A 19,234-nucleotide genomic window follows, 5' to 3' on the forward strand; every position below is an offset into this window, starting at 1 on the left:
AACACGGTCAAATATACCAAATATATGGACCAAATGAGGCGAGGCGCCCAAAAAACGAGTTTGAGGCATCGCCTCAAGGGGTTATTTGTACGTGCCTTAGGGGTTATATTGTACGTGCCTCAGGGGGGTTATGATGTTTTAGACTTTTGTGTCAATTTCAAACATTCCATGTCTTTTTAATGTGTCTTTTTGATGTTTTAGATTAATCTAATGATGAAATTAGTTAGTATTTTATTTTTTATAAAATATATAATTTATTTATTTATTTTTTAATTCCGCCTTGGCCTCGGCTAGACCCACCTGCACTCCTAAACCGTTCGGCCCGTTTCTTAACTAGTTTTTTTATCAGATTGACGTGTTATCAAAATGCAACCCATTTCGAGGAATAACATACCATGCGAAATTCAAATGACCATGTCTACATTAAAAACTTCTTAACAATACAAAAAAGCTCACCAACTGAAAACAAACTCTAAAACAAGACTCAGTCATTCGACTATGATTCGCAATTCGCATGGTTTAAGTTTGCATGATCTAAGGAATTCAGTTGGTCAATACTGTTTCTTCTTGTCTTCTTTTACCTTTGCTTGTAACCTTTCCACCTTCTTGTTCCTCAGCTTTCTTTTGGGCCCGAATCATGGCCCGCTTTACACATGGACGCAATTAACGTACTTGTCTAGGTGGCATCACAAACGATTCAAGTGGCTTGTCACCAAATGGGTGCTCACCGCCTGAAAATATTCTCAGTTTACGATCTCTGTCCTGTAACAATTAACATTAACAATAAATAATAAATAATAAATAAACAGAAACCGTAACTAGAAATCATTAACAGTTTACATAAATTATAAACTCACTCACATCACGCAGTTTGTTTCTCGGGAGCATACGTAAAACAGCTTTCCTAATGACTTCTGTAGAATCCTTAGCCATCTGATCTTTTAAACTCCTTTCTTTAAGGTGTCCTATCTTCTATACATATAATAAAAGAAACCAATAGGGGGACACATGTCATTCATTGGAGCCATCTATTTTTTAGTTTTCTCGTCTCTATCTCCTTCTTAATTATAGATAATTAATATTAATTAAAAGATAATTATAAAATTAAATTTAATATAAATTTAAACAATTCGTATAGGAGATAATATAATCATTTGAAATATTTATTAGATTTCAAAATTATTTATCTTGATCAATTAGAGTTAACTTCCGTTTTGCTCCCTGTGGTTTGGTCGTTATAATGGTTTTGCCTCAATCTTTTAAAAATAGTCATTTTACTCCCCGATGTTTCTATTGGTTCTCTAATATACTCCCCGGACTTAACTCCATTCATTTTTATTGTTAGAAGTAAGGGAAATTTTGTCATTTCAGTTCAAAGTAAAGGTAATTCAATAATTTTACATATTATATAGTATTTATTTATTATTACCTACAAAAAATCCAATCCATTTCTCAATTCATCATTCATCACTCTTCTCTCTCTCTATACCTTTTGTGCAGGGCCGTCTTCGAAAATCATAAAAATATTTTTGGCCTGTGCAAGATAAAAAATTTGGGCCCTGTATCCAAATCTTTATACATTCAAATAATCAAAGTCTAAACATTAATTCGGCCACAAAGAAAAAGAAAAAAGAAAAGAAAGTTACTGGGAAATAGAAAAACTGGATTAAAACCTAAAAAATTGGGTTGATCAAAGCACAAACACAAGTAGAGAAGGACTTAAAGCAAAGAAATGGAAAAACTAAGCGTGTAACATGTCTCGAACTTGGGGCTATTCTATGAAATAAATGTGATAAGCCAACAGAGCACTACTCTTTTATGTTTAATATGTTGCTCAAAAGCTATTTATAAACAAAATATATATATAAAAATAAATGTATGGGACCTTGGGTGTTTGGGCCCTGTGCGCTGGCCCACTCTGCACCTGGCCCAAGCCGGCCCTGCTTTTGTGACCACCATCAATCACCATCCCCACTCACCATCCATCGCAACCACCACACACTTCAACCGCAACCACCACCACCTCCATTACCACCAGACATTACCATCACCCCCAACCACCATCCCGCACCAACAACCCCGCACCACCACCACACCGGCAGATCTGAACAACCACCATCTTGCATGGAGCACCACCCCCATTCTGCACTAGAAAGAGGGAGAGAGCCGAACGAGAGAGAAACAGGAGAGAGAGAGAGAGAGACGAACGCAGATCTAGGGTTTCGAGCCAAGAAAGAACTCTAGGGTTTCGGTAACCACATAGATGACAACGGTGGATCTGAGTTCAGAAGGTGACAACCTCCTAGGGTTTCGAGCCAATAGCTCTAGCTCCGGCGACTTTACACACTCGGATTATGACGGTGACGACGGAGTCCATTGGAACCGTCGTCGGGTGGTATTTAGAGATATCTGATGTCGGTGGTTTATGTTGGTGGTCAGGTGGGGGCGGTGCTCAGGTGGGGTGGTGCAAGGTGGAGGGTAGGTGGGGGTGGTGCAAGGTGGTGGTCGGTGGGGGTGGTGCAAGGTGGTGGTTGTCAGGTGGAGATGGTGGGAGGTGGTGGTTGTCAGGTGCAGACGGTGGGAGGTGATTGTTGATTATGAGAAAGAGAGTTATTAAATGTGAATGATGATGTTCATATATGTTTTTTTAATTGAAATATCTGTTGATAGATGTATTAAATTTACTCAACCCGTACAATACACAAGGTTCTTAAAGATATAACTTTTTTATTATTTAATATATAAAATTACATTTATTCAACCCATGTAATAAACGAGATTTTTAAAGATATATTGTTCTATTATTTGGTATATAAAATTACATTTATTCAACCCGTGTATTACACAGGGTTCTAACCTAGTATACCTGTAAACTAATATAATATGTGATATTATGTTAAAAAAATATGATTAAAGATTTGTAAGGAAAAATGATACTTGCCCGGTGTGCCAACGGTAAAACTTATTAGTGAGTTTTCTTCCAGTGACGCATATCTTTAGCATTAAGCACAACACACATATCACCATCATCACGATTAGGTGTATATGTAGGTTTATCTTTTCCTTGAACCACTGTAGAGATTTGTGATGCTAATCTTCCAAGGACCTGCATTAAAGGTTTAGGAATTGTATAAATTTGTATTGATATTAATCATATTTAAAGATTACATAACGTTTACCAGTCAAAAATTAAAATATGTTTTTTTTTTTTTTTTTTTTTTTTTTGCATACCTGGACTTAGGCATCAAAGACTCTCCATCACAATCCATCCAAATTGATACGCCTTATACCAGCAACTGCTTTCTGCAACAAGAAATTTAGAAAACAAAGGTTCAAATTCTATAGATCTAATGGATTGGACCCAACTCCCATTTTATGAAAGTAACTGTAAGAATCTTCAAAAACCATAATGTTTAATTCGTACATAGCAACAAAAACAAAAACCAATAGTTAAATAATAGTTTTGGGAAACAAAATTTATAAGTTGGCAATTTCTTTGTCCTTAATTCAAAAGAATTATCAAGCGCCATAAATATAATTTACTCATGCTATTCATCTAAATTATAAAACATAATTAAACAAACAACAGCTCCATCCTGACCTCATTTTATCCAATCAGACAACATATATATAATGAGTAAACAACAAAACAGGCCCTTACAGATACATAGTTCTGACAAAGATTACAATCAAATTCCAATTAATATAACCATTGACATATTGAGAGTTGAGCCAATAAAAAATCTTGATGAAGCTTACCCAAAAACAGGCTTTTTATCTAAAATAGTTGGAGTGAGTACCAAGTGACAAATTATATAAGAGGTAAAACCCCAATCCATTCACAAACTTGTATATATTGTTGCAAAACGCTAACCAAGCCAGGTCATCCTGTGTACATGATCAGTTCATATAAATAGTGATAGTCTACTAATTCCTAGAATTGTAAAGAAAAAGAGAGACAAAGAAAGAGGTGAACTTTTATCAAACACTTGGTGCCCACTCACCTTCATAATAAACTAATTAAATACATTAAATCAGAAATGTTCAATTGTGTGGTGATCGATCAGAGTTGGTTTAGTTAAAAGAGACTAACATGGCCAAGATAATAAACAAATTCGATCATTCAGTGGTAAACCAAAAATAAACAGGTACCGGAACAAGCTTCTGAACCCTGAAAATTCCGTCGACGATGAATGATGTTGTATCAGTAGAGGCTGCGTTGTAACGAAGTAAAAGTTGCAATGTTCGACGTTTTTGATCAATTTGTTTGCCTGATTGTTGCATTAAATCTTATTTAGTGATATTATTACCTGATAAATGTTTATAATCCAGATGGACAACGAAGTAAATCAGGAAAACCAGAATAATGATAATAATGGAAACCAAGTAAATAACAGTGCCATCCAACTTATAGTAGCACAAGGAATTATCGACGCAATGCCATATATCATCAAGACTGTTAAAGAAGCAGAAAATAATAAAACTATAAGTGGAAGTAAACGACCCACCTACTGACCCCAGTCACAGCGTGAATAATGGACCGCTACTCCAATTACCTATTCCAAAAAGAAGAAGAACCATGTCATATGGTTGTTCTTACAAAGAATTCTGGTCTTGCAAACCAATAGAATTCTCTGGCAATGAAGGAGCCATTGCAGCTCTACGTTGGATAGAAAAGACAGAAGCAGTCTTAAAAATAAGCAAATGTGCAGATGAAGATAAGATTATGTTTGCTTCTAATCTTTTTAAGAATGCAGCTCTAGAGTGGTGGAATACCATTCTCCAGTCTAGAGGAAGTGATAAAATTTATAATATGGAATGGACTAACTTTAAGGACATAGTTGAAAGGAAATTTTGTTCTCCTCGTGAAAAAGAACAAATCGCTAATAAGTTCTTAAATTTTAAAATGACTGGAATAGACTGCAAGGGTTACACTACCATATTCTTCGAATATGCTAGAATAGTGCCAACCCTAGCCTCACCAGAACCAGTATTAATCTCCCGTTACATCTGGGGATTAATCGGTGAAACCAGACATGTAGTCAAGGCAGCTAGACCACAAACCATAGAAGAAGTGGTAGAACTAGCCAATACCTTGACTGATGAATTGGTACGTACGCAAGAAGAAAACCAGAGAAAGAACCTAGCCCAAAGACTTACCCAAGAATTTCGTCAGGGAAATACCTACCGTGGGAAAAATACAGGTTCTACTTCTGCACCTTACTGTAAGTATTGCAAAAAGAAGCATTCAGGAAAAATGTTCAATATACTGCAACTTCTGCAAAATGTGGGACACAAGGAAGAAGACTGCAGGAAGAAACCCAGCAACAAGCTATGCTTTAACTGTGGAGAGACTGGGCATATCAAACCGAACTGTTCGAAACTAGCTCCAACAACAAACAGCAAAACTACTAAGAATGCCAGAGCATTTATTCTGACAGCCGAGGAAGCCAAGATGATTCCGGGTGTGATTGCTAAAGTATTATTTGACTCTGGTGTAAACCAAAGTTTTATTAATACTTCGTTCTGCAAACTTCTCAATCAACCATTAGCTAAACTTCAACAAGAATGTTTGGTAGAAACAGCAAATGGAGAATCCATTAAGATCACTGAAATCTTGCAGGGAGCAAGAATAGAAATTTTAAACCATAATATTATTGCTAACCTTTACCCAATGAATCTGGCTGGATTTGATATCGTATTAGGAATGGATTAGTTAGTAGCCTACCATGCCAGCATTCTATGTGATCAAAAGTCAGTACAAGTAAGTTCACTAAAGGGTAAAAAGATCACAATTAAAGGAGATAAGCCAACCAGGTCCACAAAATTCATCTCTGTGATGAAAACAGCAAGCTATGCAAGGAAAGGATCACTAGTGTATATGATTTCCATAATCATTAATACTAAAGGAAAAGAATTGAAAGATATTCCAGTAGTATCTAAATTCTCAGATGTTTTCCCAGAAGAGTTACCTGGATTACCGCCAGATAGAGAGGTTGAATTCAGAATTCACCTAATACCAGGGACAGCACCGATTGCCAAGGCACCTTACCGTTTAGCGCCAGCAGAGATGCAAGAACTGAAGAAACAATTGGACGAACTTCTAGAGAAAGGTTTCATACAACCTAGTTCATCACCATGGGGAGCACCAATCTTGTTTGTCAAGAAGAAGAACGGATCAATGCGTATGTGCATTGATTACCGAGAATTGAACAAGGTTACGATTAAAAATCGGTACCCACTACCAAGAATCGATGATCTGTTCGATCAACTTCAAGGAGCTCGATTCTTTTCTAAGATCGATTTACGCTCAGGATATCATCAACTGAAAGTACAGGAAGAGGACATTCCTAAAACTGCTTTCAGAACAAGGTACGGTCATTATGAATTTACAGTCATGCCATTTGGTTTAACCAATGCCCCAGCCGCATTTATGGACATGATGAACAGAATATGTAAACCATATCTGGATAAATTCATAATTGTCTTTATAGATGATATTCTTATTTACTCTAAGGTGGTGTTTGTTTTTTTCAAGAAGAGCTTCCTGGCCTCTTCTGTCTGCACCGTGCAGACGCGGGAAGAGGTTTAGCCTCAGAAGAGTGTTTGTTTTTTTTTTTTTTCTGAGAAGTGCTTTTTACCTCTCCCCAGCCTCTTCCTGAGGAAGATATAAACCAAAGCTTTTTACCTCTTCTTGGCACCACCTCCACCTCCAACCCTGCTCCGTCACCACCTCCCCTGCTCCGCCACCATCATCATCATCATCATCATCACCTCCACCCCTGCTCCGACACCACCACCCCTGCTCCGACACCACTGCTCCGCCACCACCACCCCTGCTTCGACACCACTGCTCCGCCACCACCACCCCTGCTCCGACACCATCATCATCATCAAAACCCCAAATCATCATCATCAAAACCCCCAAATCGAACCCCTGCTCCGACCCCAAATCGAACCAAAACCCTAAATCGAACAAACCCCCAAATCGAGACAGAGAGAGAGAGGGAGAGGGAGCAGCAGGAGACCGAGAACGGTGGCCGGAGCCGTCGACATGTCGTTCAGACCATCATCATCATCTCGAAATCTTCCGACTCGATGGAACCCTATGTTAGGGAGGTGACGGTGTGAAGGCGGAGGTGGTGACGGTGGTGGTGATGATGGCGGTGGTGAAGTGGTGGCGGTGGTGAAGTGGTGGCGGTGGTGATGATGGCGGTGGTTCAGATTTTAGAGAGAGAGTAGAGAGAGAGTAGAGAGAGTTTTGTGTGTGTTTTAAACTAGAAGAGGTTTTATATAAAAAAAACAAACCCTCTTCTCCTTGCAGACTGCAGACATTTGGTCCACCTCTTCTCCTGCAGATGTCTGCAGATGTGGCCTGCAGCAGAAGAGGTTTTCCTGCAGAAAAAACAAACAACACCTACGAGTAAAGAAGATCATGCAGAGCATTTGTTTATACTTCTGAATTTGCCGAGAAAAGAAAAACTTTATGCTAAATTTTCAAAATGCGAATTTTGGTTAAAGGAAATGAATTCCTTGGACACCTGATTAATCATGAAGGAATTCATGTAGATCCCACAAAAATCGAGGCGATTACTAAGTGGAAAGTCCCTGAATCACCAACGGAGGTGAGAAGTTTTCTTGGACTAGCAGGTTATTATAGACGTTTTATTCAAGATTTTTCTAGAATAGCTATTCCCTTAACCAAACTGACTTGCAAATCAGTTAAGTTTGAATGGGGACCAAAACAGGAAGAAACTTTTAGAATTCTAAAGCAGAAGTTAAGCAACGCACCTATCTTCGCGTTACCAGAAGGAACTGAAGACTTGATAGTCTATTGTGACGCTTCTAAGTTAGGTTATGGATGTCTGTTGATGCAACGTCAAAAGGTTATAGGCTATGCCTCTAGACAACTTAAGAATCATGAAGAAAATTATACAACCCATGATCTAGAGTTAGGAGCCATAATTTTTGCCCTTAAAATTTGGAGACATTATCTTTATGGTAGCAAGTTTACTGTTTTCACCGATCATAAGAGTCTAAGATATGTTTTGGGCAAAAGGAGCTAAATATGAGACAGAGACGCTGGATGGAGATTCTCAATGATTATGATTGTGATATCCAGTATCATGCAGGAAAGACTAATGTAGTAGCTGATGCTTTAAGTCGAAAGTATCATGAAAAGCCAAGACGAGTACGTTCTCTCAAACTAAATCTGCAGATAGATTTAAATGAGCAAACTAGAGAAATGCAGGAAACAGTAATCAAGGACGATACTGAAAGATTAAAAGGAATGATTAAGGAATTAGAACAAGGAACGGATGGAATTTGGAGATTCCATAAGAAAAGAATCTGGATACCCAAACAAGGAAACCTACGCCACCGAATTTTAGAAGAAGCCCATAAGTCTAAGTATACGATACATCCTGGTAATGACAAGATGTATCAAGACTTAAGAAAGAATTTCTGGTGGATAGGAATGAAAAAGGATATAACAACCTATGTTGCTAAGTGTCTAGCCTGTTCACATGTTAAAGCTGAACATCTGAAACCCTCAGGTTTATTGCAGCAACTAGAAATGCCTATATGGAAATGGGAATTGATAACAATGGACTTTGTTACTAAATTACCCAAGACACGAAAAGGTAATGATGCAATCTGGGTGATTGTAGACAGATTAACCAAAGCTGCTCATTTCTTACCTATGAAGGAAATTTTTAGTATGGAACAATTAGCCAAGTTATATGTAAATGAAATAGTTTTATTACATGGAATTCCTTTATCTATTGTTTCTGATAGAGATAGTCATTTTACTTCTCATTTTTGGACTAGTTTCCAGAAAGCAATGGGAACCAAATTAAAACTAAGCACAACTAATCATCCTCAAATGGACGGACAAAGCAAAAGGACAATTCAAACAATGGAGGATATGCTTAGAGCTTGTCAGCTTGTGTAATTGATTTCAGAGGAAATTGGGACGATTATTTACTATTAATAGAATTTTCCTACAATAACAACTATCATACCAGTATCAATGTTGCACCATTTGAAGCACTTTATGGACGAAAGTGCCGAACTCTAGTCTGTTGGGCATAAATTGGAGAAAAACAACTGCCTGGACCAGAGATAGTACAAGAAACAATGGACAAGATTATTCAAGTCAAGGAAAGACTAAAAGCAACACGAGATCGTCAGAAGAGTTATGCTGATAACAGACGAAAACCGTTGGAATTTCAAGTAGGAGATAAGGTATTATTAAAAGTTTCTCCATGGAAAGGAGTGGTCAGATTCGTAAAAAGGGGAAAGCTAAGCCCCAGGTATGTTGGACCTTTTGAGATTATTAGAAGAATAGGACCAGTAGCTTACCAGCTACAACTGCTAGAGGAAATGGCAGGAATACATGATATATTTCATGTATGTAATCTTAAGAAATGTTTAGCAGATGAATCGTTAATGGTACCTCTTAAGGACATAGAGGTAAATGAGAAACTTAAGTTTGTAGAGAAACCCTTGCAGATTGAAGACAGAAAGATCAAGAATCTCAAACAGAAGAGATTAGTTCTGGTCAAAGTGAAATGGGATTCCAAGAGAGGACCAGAATACATTTGGGAGCTTGAATCAGAGATGCAAAGGAAATATCCACACCTGTTCTAGTAGACCTCAAGGACGAGATCTAAAACAAGGTGGGGAGGATGTAACAACTCTCCTAAAACCCTGAACATGCTCTAAATTGCCTATAATATACCTCGTATACGAAAAACAAGCATAAAATACCTTTATATTTATAAAAATCAAATAAAGATAAATAAATGGTGTCCTCGCAGGGCGCGACCATATCTCTGGGTCTGTCGCGGGCCGCGACAAGGTGGCACCAGGCTGCACCAGGTTGCGCCACGTATCCCCATGCGTGTTAAACCTACACTGTTGATTCATCTAAGCTAGACCCTACCCTATATCTCTCGTGGGCCGTGAGAGATTTCGATGAAGAAGTCGCGAGCCGCCCTCCAATCTGCACTATAAAAAGGGGCCTCAGGCTCAGTTTAACGTCGCTCATTTCTTTTCTTTCTCTAAAGCCCCTATAATAGCAATAATGTTGCTCGATATTATACCCCTAAAAAAAAGCGAAGCTCTGCCTCGTTGTAAGTATTATAACCCCTGGTTACGTATTAGTTACTCTACCCGATTGATCTAGGGCTCCGTAACGCATGTCAAGGCTCTGCCTGACTCAGTCGTTGGAGTTCTATCTCGGGGGTATGGCTAATGTAAATTGGGTTATCTTACTAACACGTGTGCATTGTTTAATTTTAATAGATTATAACCAGGAAATCACCATAAAGCAGTAGTATTATCTAAAACAGCAAAGTGAGTCATTCTCCTTTTCTACCAAACTTTTTTATCAAAACCTTAATTGTTTTAAATTACGATAACAGTGATTGAGTCTATGTATTCTACAATTACTGTCGGTATGTTGGGGTTTTGTATACATTACTTGTTACTATATTGTGAATAGTAGCATGACCATAAGTCAGGATTGACAGTACCGTGGGTGGTAATTGGGTAGATATAAACATTGTAATCACTCTCAATACTGTAAAAATATAAAAGCTTGTTTTGATTAAACTGGGATGCACTCGTCAGTATTTCTTGCTGATAAAACTTTTTAAAACGCGTTTCAGGTAACTTAATGTGAAGCTAATAGAAGCCAGCTGGAGAGCACAGAAGGCTTGGAAAATTGGCTATAAAAGTTACCTAAATAAGAAAGAAGTTTTATTTCAATAAATTAGGGTTTATCCCTATAAATATATTATAATGGAAACTTGGGTTTTTCCCATGTATTTATTACAAAAGTGTGGTGTTTTAACTCTGATAAACTATTTCCTAACTACGGTCCCGATGTTTAATTTCGCTGCCAAATTGATAAACATCGATACCACCGGCTCTGTGCATCTCGCGGCCGCCCGCCCCTCGGGGCAAGGGGTGGGGGTTGCGACATTTGTTAAAGTGGAAAATGTGTGGAAGGCGCTTGGGTTTTATAGGGAAGTGTTTAGGGTTGGGTTTGGTGAGCATTTAAGACAAGAAACACAAGTTTAAACCCATAAAACACAACAAAACCCGCCAATCAGCAAGGCTGATCACATCTGGTCGCGGATCCATGGCCTCGCGGGCCGCGAAGAAATTGGTGAGCCGGGTCACGGCCGGTGAGAGCTCTGAGTTTGAGAATTTGTTTGATTTATGTACAAAACACCCCCCCCCATACTTCCATATTTGATGTTTTAAGTTATTTTTAGGGGGTTTTGCGTACAAGAACTATATAATAAGGGTATGTTACGTAATTATTTTATAAAACCAACATAAAACAAGTATAAACATGTATCTTTGTCGAGAATAAGTGTCGTATTTCGCATGAATTGAGTATATAGGTCATATGTTTGCAAGTTGACATATTTTGCACAAATTGTGGTTAAAGTGTCACATGATTAACAATTTTAAACGTATGAACACGTAATAAGCGTGTATAACATGAATCTAAGAAAAAATACGATTTTCATTATGATCCAAGTCTCGGATTTTACAACGAAAAGATGATTACAAGATTACAAGGTTTCCAAAAATAGAATTATAAGCAACGCTTTCTAATTATGGAAAGTATGAAAAAGTTGAGCGTTACATTATATCCTTTGCCTCTAACCCAGTTAACTTTTATAGATACGAATATATATATATAGCCTGATTTTTTATTGTTAATGCAGGATATATTGATGAGTTTTTATCATTATATTATTATGTTGGTGCAAGTTTGGTGTCAACAGCTTAGAAATCTTGTTTAGATCGGTTATATTGTGTCCGATACGTGTTTATATGTTTGAGATCTGAAATAGAGCATCTGGTAATGCAACAACTAGGGGCGCGCCTAGTTAAGTAGCGCAGAGAGTAAACTCTATATATAGGGTTGAGATATAGCGTAGATAAATGGTTGTTCACGTTTATACAAATTGTAATGTAATGTTACTTTGTCAAAATGGAATCGTAAACAAGTATTATTACATTGTTCTTGTTATGATTCAGTTAATCCATTAGAGAATTATGCACTCTAATCAATTTGAGTTGGTTAAATTACTTTGTTCCTCAATTTTGTGATGAACATGATCAAAACAAGGAATTACAATATTATATTTTTAAACTAAGAAAACAGGCTAAAACGAAATGGTAAAGCGAGAAAGGAAGGTGACTCTTTGACGCGCAGTTCTTGTGTGTAATTTGAGGTTTTTTACGGCATTGTAATTTTAGAAATAGCTGCTATCTTAAAATTAAATCAACTTTAAAAAAAAAAGATGTTAATCCTTTCCATTATTCAAATAAAACGTCATACAATGATTTCCATGTTTAAGTTATCAAATTCTCATTATATAATCATATTTGTAATCGAACACCACCTCCTTTACGAAAATTGTTTCTTTCGCTAACCAAGTTCGGCTTTCAACATTCATACTGTGATTGTGATCGACTATTACTAGTCATATAAGTATAGAGGCCATTTTTTCTACTCGTTCGGATTTTTTTTTTGAGACTCTTAGGACGGCCATATGCAATGGCAACATGGCAATAATCCCCCCTCCTTTTCATGTTGGTCACGTACAAATTCCTTCACTATCCCTTTTCTCTCTCTCTCTCTCTCTCTCTCTCTCTAACTCACATATATGGAGGTGTATTTTAGTTGTTTTGTCAACGTTTAAAACAATGTGTCGTACAAGCAATTATTTTATAAAGTACATCTTGTATCAAAATAGTTTTATTGAATAAAAGATTCAAAAAATCTGGTTTATCGTATTTCATGTAAATAGTAGCACATGGGTTTAGTCAAAATTTTCGTACAAATAGTTTTACTGAATATAAAATTAAAAAAAAATGATTTATCATTTTTCATGTAAAATAGTAGCAGATGGGTTAACTGAAAATTCTAGAAATTACAACAGTTAAGAATAGAATTGGATAAAACATATTGGCATACAGTTTTGCGACATTATTAAAGCTTGTAGTCAAGTATAAAGTATTGATATAGACATGCTACCATACCCAAAAAAATATATTTTCGAAATACTTGTATAAGCATCACATTAGCATATTTTTTTGTAAAATCATCAATATATGTTACCTAGGTCACATAATTCAATTATCAACATAAAATGGTTATTACAAAAATATAAAAATGTTATCGTTTGTGATTCTTATGTTTGAGATTGTGGGTCTTACTAATCTAATATGTTCTTTCCAATCAAACAAACAAATGAGATTAGTATTCATCATATTGCTTTTATTCAATGAAAAATAATACTTCAAGACGAAGTATTTCATGCTTTCATGGTACCATAACTAATTATCTATACATACAAAAGCTTTAAAGAAGGATTTGCTACCTCTCTAATCATTTTTTCTCACATCTCTTGTCACAAGCTTTATCCCCCTAACCCACAACCCTGCCATTTCTAACCCACCATCACAAACAAAATGCACCTCTTTGTTCTTCACCGTCACCACCCGGAACACCCCCGCCATGTCAGCATCTCCCTTCTTCCTCCTACACCTCACAAAACCGACACTCGGTCCCACCTCAGCTTCGCGACAAACGACGTTTCTACTACTCGAATCCCCCCATCTTAAGACCCCTTCACTTGTCATTTTCAAATCTTTCCTATGTGAACCGCCTTTTCCTCCCTTTGTATGTTTCAACACGTTCTCGCCACGAAGAACTAGTACCCTAGCAAGCTCATCTAGTATCACACACTCCGTAGTGTTCTCTGCGTGTTTTCTCGCAAGTGAGAGTGCGGTTTCCCCTTTTGAATTTTTGTAGCCACAAACCGACCCACACGAGATCAATAGTTCACACATTTGTCCATTGTTTTCTCTTGCGGCTAACATGAGGGGTGTGTATCCATCCCCGTCGGGGATGTTTACATCATATCCCCTACTGGTCAACAGTTTGACCGCGTGCATATCTCCATGACGTGCAGCATAATGTAGAGGATAAAACCCTCTAGCATTTTGGTTACCTTTCTCTAACGTAAACTCGATCATTACCTTCTCAAACATGTCCGAATTCTCATTCATTTTCGATAGAGAAATCGCGGTCTCACCAGCCTTATTAGTAAGCTTCACGTCACATCCCGCATACACAAGAACCCTAAAGCTTTCTATATAACCTTTCATTGCAGTCACCATAACCGCCGAAAACCCCTTTTCGTCCTGATCATCGAGATTAACATCGTCTCGAGAAATCAAAGCTTTCAAAGCTTGCACATCTCCTGAATGAGCTACAAACATCAAAGGCGAAAAGACAGCCTTGTTACTAGATGTGGGTACCGTACCCGATCTTATAACGTCCAACACTGCTTTTTGAAAGCCAAGAGACCATCGATTCGATTCAGCAATAGACTGAGCCGATTGACCAGTCAAGTTGGTCAAACCGAGGTCAGCGCCAGCTTTGGTCAAGACTCGGACACACTCTTCTCGTTTAAACTTAGCACATATCATTAAAGCAGTGTTACCATTGAGTTTGGTTCTTGAATTAATATCACAACCAGAGTCTATTAACAACTGAAGAACCAATGGAAACCCAAGACGTGCAGCTAAGTGTATCGCTCGGGTTTCATCTTTTTGTGTGGTTTTGATTGGGAATTCGATGTGGGACCCGCATTGTACAAGTGTTTTTACGGCTCCTGTGTTGCCGCAAAGTACCGCGTGATGTAGGAGAGTTCTAGCATTGTGACATGTGTTGAGGGGGAGGTGTTGGAGTAACATTTGCAATATGGAACCACTAGCTTCAAAGTACTCTACTGCACACCAAGTGATCGCGTAGGGTTCGGATAGTCCTGCACCGACCCGAAATTCGTCACCTGAAGCTGTGTCCCATGACCATGCTCCTAACTGGACCTTGATGTTGACATTCGACCCCGCCTGGAAATAAATAAATATAACACGCGATGTTAGTTACATGCATGTGGTAGAAGAAGACAAACGATGCATTATTGTCGGTTGACTGGTTGAATGATAAACTTTTTTTATGGGTCAAGTTTGTTCTAATCGAAAAGAATTAGTATATATGATTCAACATGATATAATCCCAATAATATTCCAATTCGGTTTTATGCATATAATAATTGAGTATGAGTGATTTATTTAGAACTGAAAAAATGTTTCGTGTTCAACACCACATGTACACATATTGAACCTGAATACAACACGTTTAACTTAGCGTACATGTTTAATAAGTGGGTTACACGTCATAACACGTTTGACATGATTAATAATACAAATGACACAACATATTTGACACGATTAAATATAATAGGCTCAACAACACGAACGACACGACACATTTAAAATCATTACTGACGCAATTTTAATCAAACTTAGAACAAAAGACTTCCACACTGCAAAAGTTATAGTAAGTAGATGTAGTTAGGGTTATAAATCTACAGTAATACATTTAACTATTTATAAGATGATAAATATACATTGTTTTTAACTTCTTATACATGGTCTCATACGGATCATGTGGATTTCTTAACCCATTTAAAACAATTACTTACACGGGTTATGTGAGTCATAAACGTATTAGTCACGTTGAACCCATTTATACAGGTTGTTAACCGTATCATTAATGTGTCGACCCGTTTATGACCCAAACACATTTACCCCAAACCGAACCCGTTTAACTCCGCAACAAGTCATGCCATATTAATGGGTCATGTCTTAAAGTGTCATCTCTGTTTCTATTGAGCTATTTTTCTATCTTATCAATTTAATTATAGAATATATAGCCTGAATCAGATCTTTATCTATTCATAGGAAGATTCGTCAACAACACCCAAGCTAATAAATAACAGGGTCCTAAATGATATCTCAAAAATGCCAGCTGGAATGGTTTGTACGTTCCGTATTTCCTTAGTTTCTGTAGGGACATAATTGAGTAAATGTTTTAGGAATAACTCTGACGGATTTAGTAGGGACATGTTTTGTTTTATAGTAGTGAAGTAAAATAAGATCTACTGTTGTAAAGGATAAGGTGAATGATTATTATTATTATTCATTACACAGCTCAACCAACTACTGGACAAATACATTTTCTGGATTTCTGGTGAATTTGGTGAACCATGATGATACAAAAGTCCAGCTGTTCAACAGTTGTTGTAACAAAGATACTAAGGCTGAAGGGTGTGGGGGCATGAGTTGGATCATCAATCGCCACGTAGGACCATTAATGGATTGCTACACCACCTCCTTGCCTCATCCACCATGGTTGGCATGGATTAAACCATGGCAACCATGAGCCTCATTTCCTTTTTCAATATTTCTTTTTCCTTTTCACAAAAATAAATTAAAATAAGAGAATATTGGCTTGGGTAATGACCACACCCTTAGGGTAGTTAGTGATTTTGGATGATAGATTAGAAGTGAGTGACATGACGCTGATATGGAGGGCCATGGTGACCATGGGGGTCGTCACCACACCCAATAGCCTAAAAGGCCCCAGAATCTTTAAAAGATAGTGTCAAAAGGAGTTGTATCTAACAGTGGGGTATTGTTAGACTCAGTTTTCCTAATAATCCAAATAGAAGTTAATAATATTATCTGAAATTATTAAGGCATAATTAAATCAAATCAGATGTAAATGACAAAGACAGAAGACCCCAGTAATCAAGACACTAGATTCTGTTTTATGTGATAATCAATTTTGGATTAAGAAGTTTTACCTGTAAAAGCAGACGTACAACGGCAACTTGTCTACTAACAACTGCGGCTACAAGCGGTGTGCAGTTAGTATTCGTATGGAGAGAAGGCTTAGATGAGCAAAGCAGCACTCTAGCAGATGCGTTTATATCTACACCACACTGTTATTACAAAACTTTGTTAGTTACGCCGATTATAGTAATAAATAGACGTATTGATGTTTACCTTCAAGAGAGCATCAACAACGTCGATAAAGCCTCTGCAACATGCAGTGACAAGAGCATGCACAGCGATATGGGGCCTTATCAGATCAGAAGCCATTAGCAACTCGATAAAACTGCCACCTCGCCCGTGACAGCTGGCCTCTAATAGAGCTTCTTCACAAGAAAGTTGAGAGGCACCGGCTTTGAGTAAGATCTCAAAGATCTCAAGATGGCCCTCCCTTACAGCCGCTGTCATTGAAAAGCCTCTAAAAAGTTTCTGATTCACATCGGCTCCACGGCTCTATCATTGACCAAAATAAACAAAAAACAAGTGTCATTTTGTGGAATGGACAAATAAAATCCACTTGGGATGGGACTTAGAGCACCATAGTATTCTTTTAGTCTTTTTCTATAAACCCTGATCAATAGTTTATTGACAGCATACTGAAACGGGGACCGAATTACAGATGTGGAAAGACATTACATGTAAAGACGGCATAGAATGGGACTCAAATCGATTATACATAAATCACATGGACTTTCCTTAAGAAAAAAGATTTTGTAAACACGTGTATACTCATAAAATAGCTAATGTATATCTCCATCTCTAATTCTCAATCCTGTATTATTGGTTAATCTTGTTGGCGGTGGATCGCAAACCAATAATAGAAATTGTTTAAGATAACTTGCTGAAAAAAGTACCATAAACAATTACTCCATTAGGAAACCACGTAGCAATTAGTTGAAACAGCAAGTCAAAACTATACTATTACTAATTGCTACGTGGTTTCCTAATGGAGTAATAGTTTGCCACGTAGGACCATAAACAATTACTCCATTAGGAAACCACGTAGCAATTAGTTGAAACCACGTAGCAATTAGGAAACCACGTAGCAATTAGTTTAAAAATACCAAAATATAAACACTCCTTAGTGTTAGCTAACTGTGTGCTATCAAACAGCAAGTCAACATCAACCATTGAAATCAACCAGATCCAGAACTCTCAGTGCATTTTAAACTTACTCCTATGCTAAACTGTTGGATTAACATCAAACTTCAAACAAATACAATAATAATATCAAAATATTAGCATAAACACCTCAAAAAATCAAAGAAATCAGAAAACTACTGCAAGCATTGTTCTCCACAAGTCATACAAACAGTTAACACATCATAAGCATGATTTCCAGCCCTAAATCGTCGAACCGCCACAATATAGTTCTACATTAACATATTTACCAACACAAGATATAATTTAAAGATATAATGTTACAAATTGTACAGTAAATAATAACTAAATATCTAAAACACTAATCAAAATTCAAAAGTGTCATCAACTCATTCAAACAGTATAAAATGTATAATTAATTATTCAACAGCATTTAATGCAGCATTTAAATTTTTTCGAACACAGTGACCTGAAAATAAAAAACTCACACCACACCGTTTCTAAATCCTAAATTAAATAATAATAATCAACGAAATTTCAAAATCTCATACCAGCAACTTCCTCACAAGTCTGACATTTCCAGTAACCACCGCAACAAACAAAGCAGTGACGTCAGATTTAAACTCTTGATACTCAAACCGCACGACATTTTCCGACTCACCGGCGCAGTGAAGCTCCGCCGTACGAATTTTAACGGAAACAGCGCCGACGAAGTTGACGTCAACGTAGGGATCGTCAACGCAGTCAAAGGCAGAGTTGAGGTCGCCGGAAATGGAGGCTTCGAGGAGGCGTTGAGAGAGTTCGGCTTCGTAGTCGACCGGAAAAATCTGTTGTTTAGCCGGAAGAAAACCAGTTCCGGTGGATGAGTGACCGAAGACCATCATAGCTGTGAGTTTGTGTGATATGTGGTGGTTTATTTAAATGGGGGAAGCTTCGGTTTCTCTCTCTAGAAAAATTGAATAATGTGAGCGCCAGAGACGATAAGAGCAGGGGGAGAGAGAAGTGTTCAACTTTAACCACGGTTACAAAGCGCTTTGGCTTGGCATCTTTTGGACTAACTTTGGGCCGTTTGTTTACCTCTTAATGAGTATGTTAATGGTTCAGATTTTTACTGGTTCAACACTTAACAGTTCAGACTGTTTGTTTCACAAGCTGATGTCTTAATGGTTCAGACATTTGCCTCTGAATGGTTAAGCATTATACTAAGTCTGAATGATTAAGACCTCTAATATAAATTGACATTTGCCTCTAAACAGTTAAGCATTATACTGCCTCTTAATGGTTCATACCTCTTACTGATTCAGCATTAAATGGTTCACACCTCTTATTGGTTCAGCAATTAACCATTCAGAAGTTG

General features: G+C 37.4%; 1 protein-coding gene and 1 pseudogene across 1 annotated transcript; both read right to left on the reverse strand.

Annotated features, from left to right (window-relative positions):
* Positions 1-418: 418 nt before the first annotated feature.
* Positions 419-7,056, reverse strand: LOC118488832 (annotated as a pseudogene).
* A 6,221-nt stretch (positions 7,057-13,277) lies between these two features.
* LOC110920897 (ankyrin-2) lies at positions 13,278-18,898 on the reverse strand. Its single transcript, XM_022165117.2, has 4 exons — positions 18,429-18,898; positions 16,951-17,229; positions 16,749-16,886; positions 13,278-14,949 (listed from the first exon to the last, which is right to left on the reverse strand). Exons 1-4 carry the CDS (start codon positions 18,759-18,761, stop codon positions 13,417-13,419), a joined length of 2,283 nt encoding a protein of 760 aa, XP_022020809.1. The 5' UTR covers positions 18,762-18,898; the 3' UTR covers positions 13,278-13,416.
* Between the last annotated feature and the right edge of the window lie 336 nt (positions 18,899-19,234).

The sequence above is a fragment of the Helianthus annuus genome, chromosome 17 (assembly GCF_002127325.2).
Source record: "Helianthus annuus cultivar XRQ/B chromosome 17, HanXRQr2.0-SUNRISE, whole genome shotgun sequence".
In the NCBI taxonomy this organism is placed as follows: Eukaryota; Viridiplantae; Streptophyta; class Magnoliopsida; order Asterales; family Asteraceae; genus Helianthus; species Helianthus annuus.

Excerpts from the sequence above, each read along its gene's own strand:
- LOC110920897 (XM_022165117.2), bottom strand. The coding sequence starts at position 18,761 with ATGATGGTCTTCGGTCACTCATCCACCGGAACTGGTTTTCTTCCGGCT. Across the intron at positions 17,230-18,428 it reads GACTTGTGAGGAAGTTGCTG|AGCCGTGGAGCCGATGTGAA; the intron begins GTATGAGATTTT and ends GGTCAATGATAG. Across the intron at positions 14,950-16,748 it reads TTGTACGTCTGCTTTTACAG|GCGGGGTCGAATGTCAACAT; the intron begins GTAAAACTTCTT and ends ATTTATTTCCAG.